This window comes from Ixodes scapularis, unplaced genomic scaffold, assembly GCF_016920785.2.
Source record: "Ixodes scapularis isolate PalLabHiFi unplaced genomic scaffold, ASM1692078v2 PGA_scaffold9__187_contigs__length_104089568, whole genome shotgun sequence".
Classification (NCBI taxonomy): Eukaryota; Metazoa; Arthropoda; class Arachnida; order Ixodida; family Ixodidae; genus Ixodes; species Ixodes scapularis.
Window position 1 is genome coordinate 44,923,960 of NW_024609884.1, and position 10,381 is coordinate 44,934,340.

Genomic DNA, 10,381 nt, shown 5'->3' on the forward strand with positions numbered 1-10,381 from the left:
CATAGAATCAGAACATTCATCCGAGTCGGAACATCTATCGAGCCGAAAGTCTATTGCTGAGATACATGTTAAATAGCAATCTATGTTATAACTGCAAAGCTGTAAGAATAAATTTAAATAGTGCCGCTGCAATTAAAAAAAAAAAAAAAAAACACAAAAAAACACGTATTACAGAATACTTATTTTTCGCGAGGTCGAAATTCCGCAAATTCTGTCAAGGCTGAAATTCTGGAGTCTATCGCGATTACTAAATTTCGCAAAACGGACTTCCGACTCATCTTATTATTCCAATTCAAACAGTTACATATTTGGTGGAGCCTATATACTATGATAACGTGAGAACATTTCAAGGCATGCCTTAAAAAAATGCTGAAGAAAGCGCAGCTTCCAATTGCTGTCTCCGAAGTGATGACACTTGGACCGAATCGTTCGTGGGACCAATTTTTAGCAATTCGCAGGCAATTCGCGGAGTTCAGAAAAATTAGGTATGGTCGCGAAAAGTAAGTCGTCAAGAAAATTAATATAAATTGAGTAATGCAGCATTTTATATATCTATTCTTAGATTTTAACTAATTTGTGAAAACAAAACACTGATAATAAAGGAATATTGGCCCTCTCAGATAGCTTTATTGACCCTGGCGGGCGTCAGGGGCCGAGTATCTAAAAACACTTACTATGCCTGTTCTCACCTCAAGAACAGCCGTAAAAAAAGTCCGGTTTTTCGCGGAGCATTTCCAATTTCTCCCATTATTTAGAGAATGAAGATACACGTAGGTGAATTTTAGATTACATATGTGTTATCTTATCAGGACGTGCACGTTTCAAACGCCAAAAAAGCATTGTTTCTTCATCCGACAACCAAATCTTGTTAGTAATACTTCGCGCGGCGTGTGAACAATGAGCAAAACTTCCCCTTTCCTTGAGGTGAAAACGGGTATAGCTTAAGTAACTAAAATCTACCGACAATTTTAAGTCTTCATAGCTGGCATTTTTCAACAGGAGATTTTCAGCTCGCATTTAATAATGTAGGCTAGTTTAGTGGTTAGATTTTAGAACAAAAAAATAGTATAGTTATTTTGTGATACTTTTCAGCACCTGCGGCAGTGGAATACAGAAACAAAGCTGGGAATGTGCAAAGGCATAGCCACTTGACCTGCCTTCTACGTGTGACCTAAAGATATTGCTCCGCTGGAAGATCGGAACGCGATAACTCGTCGCATGCCCTCGCAGCACACAATGAAATCCATGTATAGGTAAAGATCTTAGTAAAAGCAAACTCGCTGCTAAAAGTCGGCGTTGCATAGTCTTGTTCCGAGTACACGCTAGCATTTTAATAGAACTTCGTTATTATACGTCATTCAAGAAGTGCATAGTGGCTGGCGAAGTGATATTAAATCGTTTGAGGGGCTTACGTCGGGGAATTCTGGCCTTATTTTCGCTCAAACACTCGCGCAGATGCAGAGCGCATTGCGTGCTTTGCTGCTCCTCCTAAAGTGCTTTTTTCAAATAAATATTGCGAAGAAAAATATTGATATTTTCATAGTTTGTTACTGTACAAGGAATATTAGCAATTTAATCAAAACCAACGTGCTATCTATCATGCAAATTAAATTTTAAATATTTTTCTTCACAATATTTATTCGAAGAAGAAAAAAAGCCGACTAACTTGGGCTCCGCAAGCTAATCAATTTTTTTTTTGCACGGGTTCTGGTGACGTCAGGAAGACGCTGAGCTCTTATTGGCTCTGATTGAAGGATAGTGGATAGACCTCGAGGCAGATTGCAATGAGGTCTCCCCACTATCCTTCAAGCAGAGCCAATCAGAGCTTGCTAATTGAGGTCTACCCACCATCCTTTTGATAGAGCCAGTCAGAGCTTGGCGTCTTGATGTCACCGCAGGCCCTGCGAAAAATCAGGCAAACTTGTGGTCCGAATACATCATATGCCTACCCCAAGGCAAAAAGAACGTAAAAAAAAAAAAGATATTGGAGTAGGGGGAGATCAGGAAATCATTTTCGTGCGACCGCTCCGCACACCGCCTTGCGGAGCCATCCCCAGTACGTGTGTGTGTCCCACCTGAATTCCTTACGAAGCAGGGCGCCAAGACCACATTGTAATAAGCAAGATGTATACGCGCCGATTAGATACAACAGTGATAGAGTGGGTAGAGTCACTAACGTGTGTACTGGACACTGATGCAATGATAAACAATATAACTCATATAGTTCCATACCCTACAAACTGTCATAAAATTATCAATGTTTCGTTCTTCCTAATTGATTTAGGTTCATCGGGGAACTCATGTAGTGAGTCCTTGCTTACCATGCAAGAAGATAAAACAATCAAAAATAAAAAAAAAACAATAAGTAAAAGTCGGAGCATCCATCGTGTCAAAACAAAACACTGAGCCTAAACATCCACAAAGTCAAAACATCTATTGATTCAGAACATGAACGTCACGTGACCTCAACATCGATTCAATTTCCCCGCCAAATTTAGTGTGAAAATTGACGTCACATGACTTCGCATCGCGTGACTTATACAAAAAAATTCAGTTTCCCCACTAAATTTAGCGGAAAGATTGACGTCATGTGACCTCACCACCAAAGCAGTTTACTCGCTAAATTTATCCGAGAAAGTGGTGTCACATGACTTCATGTCACGTTACCTATACGCCAATTCAGCTTCCCCGCTAAAGGAAAAATTGACGCCACATGACATGATGTTTTGTGATTTATACGTAAATTCAGTTTCCCCGCTGGGAAAATGATGTCAGACGCCTTGATGTCGCTTGACCTACACACATTCAGTTTTCCCGCTAAATTTAGCGGGAAATGCGGGAATAGACGCTCGCTGTCCGCAAAGAGAGCCTCCCACTGTACCCTCCTCCTCTCTTGCCTACCCTCTCGGCGTAACCCCCGCCCCCAAACAGGCCCCCCTCCCCCCACCTAACCTCCTTCTCCTCCTCTATTGCGTAGCTTTTCTTTGCCACGGCATAGTGGAAAATCAAAACACCTCAAGAGCTTCGCTCTAATTTCGCATTACAGAGAAATGTAAACGTCAGTAGATATTTTTTAATCGGTATAATTTTTTCAACGATATTAGCGGGAACAACGAAAACGGTGAAGACAAAGCAACTAATCTGTAATTAGGTGTCTGTCAACTGTAACCTTAAAATAGGATGATGAAAAGGAACTCTTGTGCAACGGTTTCAAGATGTCATAGAAAGAGGTTGTTTTGTTATGCCCAAATTTTCACACTGTAAATAATGTGTATCGATCTAATTTAACCAAAGATTTGCGCTTGCACACCGTATCAAAATAGGCGCAGGCCTATACACTGGCCTGCAGTATCTTATAAAAGGTAAAAGATAAGTCCCTCGTTTTCGCCCTTCAACTTTGTATGAACTGAAACAGACCTTTCGGCAGCAGCATTCACAACCGTTTTGCGAATGTGGTGTAACCGTCACTGTAAATGGATCTTAGTGTATCCAGGCTTATACTTCTCTGTAATGCGAGCCAAGAGTCAATAAAAAGGAAAAAAAAAACAAAAAAACAAGGAACTTAAAGCGGAGAAAAGAGAAAGAGGGCTACACTTTTACCATGACGGTTTAGCTCCGAGTTGAATTTTTTCCATGTTTAAATATTAGTAATTCTACTTCGTCTCATCCTACGATGGACTAAAGGCCAAAGCCACGGGCCGCCAGGTCCAATCACGTTCCACGCTATACTATGACATGCTTAGCAATAATTAGGTTTGGACGAATAATGCTCCGAACCCCAAAACGCTGCGTAACTTTTATAGCTTCGACACTGCAAAGAGCCAGTAATGTAAAATTGTTGAGTCACTCATTGCTCGATCCGAACCACTGTCCGCCCATTCCCATCAGTGATCCGAGACGCGGGCACCGATACGTGCACCGAAGCGAAATATAATGTCTAAGTGGCTCGCGATTGGATGTGGCGGTTCGTAGCTTCCGCTTTTAGTCCATCGTAGGGTGAGACGAAGTATAGATACTTGTGCATACTGTGAAGAAAATAACAAATGGAAAATCCCTTAGAAGGACCATGCGTTGCGGAGGATTGCCTAAGTAAATCACGGTAAGAAACGATTCTAATATTTTTACAAGAAATCAAATTACGTGACTTGTTTAAAAAAAGAAAAAAAAAGATCAGTGCACGTTACCCATGTCAGCTCCACAGATACGTAATTCAATTTGGAAAATTGTCAGGCGTGGAAACAGGCAAAGTTAGAATTTTGCAAAAGTTCAGCAGCAGACCGTTTTATCGCAGTATTAAATGGACGAGATAAAAAAAAAAAAAACACGGCGAAGACACTTAAGACTGCTACCGTGTAGGAATGCGAAAGCCTTATAGTCCCGCGGGTGAAATGTTTTTCTTAGGGTCATGCCATAGCCTCCAATATATTTACAAAGCGGCCGCCGAAATGGAAAAGGTAGAGCGGTTTACAACGAATGAGAGGAGAGCCATGTGACTGGTGCCCCGCTGCGGCGAGACGCCGAAACACACTTCTCCCGAGCAAACAAGTGTGTTTCGGGTTCTCGCCGCTGCAAAAGGTGTTCGCCGAAGTCTAGGTTCCCCGAGAAATGGCTTTTTGATGCTCTGTGCTACCAGATCCTCGCACTCCGAATCTGCGACAGGGCGCTCCATGACTCTGTCGTCGAACCGCCAGGCTTTGTAAGTGAGTATAGAGGAGGCTAAGGTCCTACGAATAGTGGTTTGAATCGAATAGCACTGCGTCATTCATAGTTTTGAAAATGCAAGGGAAAGCCAAGACGGCCGGTTCTTTCAGCGGTGCAGAAGCTAAGGATGACGCTGTGCTATTCGATTCGAATCGCTATTCGCACACCTTTAGTTTTCGAGTAATGTTTCTACATTAATGTAGAATGTTTCTGCCGGTATTGTATTCGGTGTGTGTTTATTCAGTGCGCACGGCTGTCCGGCGGTGACATCACGTTCCCCCACTGTGCAGGCGCGGCGCCCCCGCCGTCTTCATGACGGCTTCCGCGACGAAGCATCTGCGTTGCTGTACTTTTCTTTGTGTTTTATTTCTGAAGCGTGTCCGCTTTGACCTTGAGCGGCGCGTGCTTGATGACGTATTTTTAGAGCCAGCTTTTGGGCACAACGCTGACACCTTTTCGCGTAATGGGACAGATGAGGCTTTCGCCTTAAACAAACGCAATGCAATAGGCAGGCAACATAGGATAGAACAATCCGTGGAAAGACACCGAGGTGGAAATAAAATATATGGCGATGCTACTTGCAAAGCCATTTGGTCTGGCTGAATCAAGGATCCAAATCATGGTGGGAAACTCAGTCAATTCTTATCTTTGTTGCAATCGTCTGCTCTGCTTTTCTCCTCTCTCGGCTAAATTATCAGTGTGAAGCCCGCATTGCGTATATTCTACTTGGAGCTTCTCAGGAGCTGTCAACCAGCTCCCAGGGACTGTTGAATTCGTTATACATGCATTGAGGGTGCCCCTCGGTCGTTCGCTGAGGTTGTGCCGTTCTGTGTGGCGCAGGTTTCATCCACGACTACTCCACGGGTCACCTGGCCATTGGAGCAGAAAGCCTCGTGAGTCCGGATCGCTGTGTGTACAGCTCGCTGCTGGAGCCACCGCTGCCAGTGCTACGGCCCCTGGACCCCCGGGACGAGCACCAGCAGCGGCCGCCTTCGCGTGTCCTGGACTTGAGCGGACCGGAGTTCTACTCGCGGCCTTTCCGGCAGCAGCCGTCGCTGCCTGCACTCTCGCTCCAGCCTTCGCACACGGGAGACCTCAGCCTGAGCTCCCCCTCGAGCGAAGGCCGACGCAGCAGCAGTCCGGCGTCCAGCTGCTCGTCGACCTCGTACAGCGCAGGCGGCACGGCACGGCCCTCAAAGTACAACACTGCCGTCACTGTCAGCTACACGTACGACGCCTTTTTCATCAGCGACGGCCGGTCCCGGCGCCGCACCTCCGTGGCCTCCATCTCCAGCGGATGCCCCGTGCGACGCCCGGTCAGCGAGGACCGACCGCGCTACACGTGCGGCGAGTGCGGCAAGAACTACGCCACCTCGTCGAACCTGTCCCGGCACAAGCAGACGCACCGCAGCCCGGACTCGCAGCTGGCCAAGAAGTGTCCGACCTGCGACAAGGTGTACGTGTCCATGCCGGCGCTGGCCATGCACGTGCTCACGCACAACCTGAGCCACAAGTGCCCCGTGTGCGGCAAGGCCTTCTCGCGGCCCTGGCTGCTCCAGGGCCACATGCGCTCGCACACCGGCGAGAAGCCGTTCGGCTGCGCCCACTGCGGCAAGGCGTTCGCCGACCGCTCCAACCTGCGCGCCCACATGCAGACACACTCGGGGCTCAAGCACTTCAGCTGCGCCAGGTGCCACAAGTCCTTCGCCCTCAAGTCGTACCTCAACAAGCACCTAGAGTCGGCCTGCTTCAAGGACGGCTCCGTGCCCTCACCGCCGCCTTCGCCCACGCTGTCGCTGGCATCCAGCGACTTGATAGCACCAGCTCTGGCTGCCGTCGTGATGGGCAATCACCACCACGCTGTTGCCACGTAGGCCGGCCGCAGCCGCTCTCTGCCCTCTTAGTGCCTGGCCGCGGCCGATTTGCCAAGTGCTCGCCTTGCGTTCTTGATCGGCCTGGCCCCGGATGACCTGCGCCGACAAGACCAGAGCGCCGAAGGGCCCAGCCGTCATACCCACTTTCGCCTCCTGCCCCAAAGTCTGGTCGGTGTATGACCCGTGTTGGATTGGTTAGCCCCCTTTGGTTGGCCGGGATTTGTTCGCCGGTTTTAAATTTCATCTAAGACACGATACAAAGACTGGTCAGAATAAGGCAGCCACGGCTTCGGCGAGAAAGATTCAAGGTTGAGATCGCTTTTGTGATATAAACATCGACAACACTTAGTTTGTCTAAGCAACGGTGAACTACTTTGTCATGTAATATTGAGATGACCAATGCAAAATGGGGTATTCGCCAGTTTATATTTTGCTTTATTAACGTATATTATATTTAACGTGACTGTCGTTGCGAAGCAGATGCATTCTCATAACAATGTTCCGACCAAAATTAAAAAAAAAAAAATCAGTCAATAAATTTGGACACATAGTTAAGAGAGGAGATGTTGAAAGACAATATAGAATGTATCTTTTCCAACCACCGGTTTCAATTCAACAGAACAACGACAAACCTCTGGATCTATGTGCTTGAAAACGACCAGGCGGCGCGCTCGGGCGTTTCATTCACTTTTGCTCCTATGCAAACGTGTACACCAATTCATCCCTCGCTTAATACGTAGATAAATTGTCTATGATTGTTGGATATGTTACACGAAGTGACCGATAACGGTAGTGCGTGGCATCTAGAGCTTCCCTCTTTATGAAATCCATACTTTATTGCGCTATTAAGAGACTACAAGGAATATCCCAGGAAACGGAGAGTACGCTTTCAGGTCTTCGGTTCTTGGGAGTCCTAACTAACAACCCCAATAAATGGGGATCCGGAAGTCAAAACGAATCGCGCTCAAACTTGGCAACCTCGTCAACTTCGCTTTGCTTCTCATCCATTCAGTAAACGCAGTTGAATGCTAAACCTAGCTATGAATATTTTTTAATTCAATTGAAGGCGTCATCAGATTTCATTGCTTACGCCTGTTGTTCGGTTTCCCTGTTTATCTTTAAATATTTTTGCCGGCGAGCATACAGTGATTTTTGTTTTAGCCGATGGGTGTCCTTTCACACCGGCACGAAAATTTCCAATCAAATTGAAGCGTTGGCCGGCATATCCCCCGCTGCTCCCCTTGCGTACGTGTTTGTAAGCGACAATCGATGAAGATAGAAATGCGTAGCTATTCAAACGAGTCATCCGTCCGTACAACAATAGCTCGTTAAGCCATAGAGCTGACAGTTTTGTTTGTTTGTGTTAGTTGGGTGTCGTTCTCTCCACCTCCCCGTCCCTAGAACTTAACCTCTTCGCCCGTCGCAGTAGAAATTCGAGTTCACACCATCCCATGCTTTAGATCCATCCTTAGATAATAATTAACCAGTGCATGGTACTTCGTCACTACTTCACTCTAATACTATGAACTCTAAAGCCAGCTAGTTCTCTGTAATAACCAAATCCCCAGTATCGAGGTATTGAAACCCCGTTCGTGTTTATTGAAATCTAATGAAGATCCTTCCCAAATGAACGGCCTACCAACATCACAACAGGAATATTGCCTTTCCTTCCTCTACATACTTTGGCACTTCGTAGAAATACTCACTCTGGTTCATCATGTAAGTAAGATACGCGACCGTCATTATGAGATATATTTTGAATACACGAGAAAGATGTGGAAGGGGAAACGGCCTTGGGAGGACGCCGGTCCACTTTTCATTCTTATGGCGCTCGGGACCGACACCACTGAAATATTTCACAGTATAGAACATGTAGTGACAAATGTATGTACATAGTATCGTAGCATGATCATAAACACCTTGGGGCGGCACGCTATGTTCTACATAAAATTAAAAAAAAACCTAGTATGAATATTTGTCTTCAAGGTAGACGGAGGGGAGGGGTGCAAAACGGCGTCCATTTGCCGCACTAATTGAGGGCTATTGGCCATGTTAACAGGATGTTTATTTCGGGCGGTCTCTCTAATCTAGACAGGTTTTGGAGAGTTGATTTTTCAACTTGCTTCAACAAAACCTGAAAATCAAAAATCACAGAACGAATAAAAGCAACTTGCTAGGCCGACTTGCGAAGATTTTGGAAGTTCTCCCAGGTTTTGGTACTTCATAAAACAGTGATTAGCGGATAATTAATGTGCAGCATCATAAAAGCGGTAGCAAGTTTTATTTTCTTTTAAAGTACGAGTAGCAACAACGTACAGAGCGCGAGTGGCACAGCACAAACAAGCGATCGCCGGTTCTTTACATTTCTGTTTGCTGACAACTGCAATTGGAACGCGAGCCTCAAGTTCAGGTTCATACCCTCTCATTTTTCTGTATCCGTGTTGAAGCGCGTTAAAAAAAAAAAGTAGAAGTAGGAGAACGGTGAGATCTATCATGAGTAACATTCAGAAAGGTGGCAGCCTCGCAGTACCCCGTGCATTCTGAGCCACGATATCTCTGAATGGGTTCATCGGCAATTGAATTTATGGTGCTGCAGATCTATAATTTTTCCTCTCTCGCTCCTGTTGCCGTTGTCCTCACTGCCCTGCGTTCGTAAACTATCCGCCCCCCCCTCTCCCCCCGCAGAATTTAAACAACGACTTTAGGGAGCGGCGTTTGAGCCTCGAGGTTGCACATTTCACACAACTATAATTCAGAACCCTAATTCACAACCCGATAGGTACACCCTTCGCGCACAAATTGGTTTACATAAAACAATTATTGTTTCGAAATTCTCAAGCATGAGACGATTCTGCGCTGGGGAAAATGCTCAAGGTTAAGAAAACAGAAAGAGACGTGTGACGGTGGTGTGTGTCTGCTGGCCTCGCTTAAGCGCGGCCGAAATTGTAGTTTCGATCCGAGAGCAACGATGGTGTTCCAATGAAATGATTAGAAATCATTCCTTCATTATGACAGGTTCATCTAGTCTGACGAAGAGAATATATATTTAATGTTTTGGAATTATAAAATGCCCGAGTTGATAAACTGTTGATATGCAATTTCAAAACTGTGTTTTAAAACGAACGCTGAGTTTATTGAAATAATTACCGTTACTCCAAAGAAAGGTCGGCCTTTTTAAAGAACAATTGCAAATGCGGTACTGGAAAAAAAACAGAAAAAAAAAACCTTAAAAATTAGATTGCACGACGTAAATGATGCAGATATATTAGAAAATGAATTTCGACGCCGTCCTTTTAACGTTGCAAAACGTCAACATTGCGAACACACAATAATGAAGAATATGTAATGAAAAACACGCAGTTAAAAAAAAAATATGTGTAGTTCCATTCTGCGTTTCTAGACTCTCTGCGTTTTAACAATGCTGGGAACTCAGCAACTGATTTGTCTGAAGGATAATTTGTTTGGAATTGCATGAATAATATTCTAGGCAACTGTAAGATCGTAAAAAAAAAAGAAAAAAGAAACAGAGATACACAATTCTCCTCATTTTAAATGTGAGCATATCATTTGCCTTGTCATTCGTTTAGCTTCCTTTTTATGTAGAGAGCGATGGTTTCTTTTCTAGGCATTCCACTCAAACATTAATTTACAATCGAATTAATCTTTTTATCAAGAAACACTCTAAATTAAATAAAGGATGCACTCGCATATTCCTTGAGTTCTAAAAATTATTACAATCGCCTTTAGATTTGGCATGACTCCCTAATTTGACAAAGGTGCCGAAATCAAAGCCATTAATACTGATT

General features: G+C 44.7%; 1 protein-coding gene across 1 annotated transcript in view; it reads left to right on the forward strand.

Moving 5' to 3' along the window:
* The window catches only part of LOC8037113 (transcriptional repressor scratch 2), a 54,436-nt gene extending 45,110 nt beyond the window's left edge, over positions 1-9,326 (forward strand). The window contains exons 3-4 of the mRNA XM_042287403.1: positions 5,542-6,464; positions 9,261-9,326. Of these exons, the coding sequence (XP_042143337.1) occupies positions 5,542-6,464; positions 9,261-9,326 (989 nt within the window). The remainder of the gene's footprint in view (positions 1-5,541; positions 6,465-9,260) is intronic.
* The last annotated feature ends 1,055 nt before the right edge of the window (positions 9,327-10,381 follow it).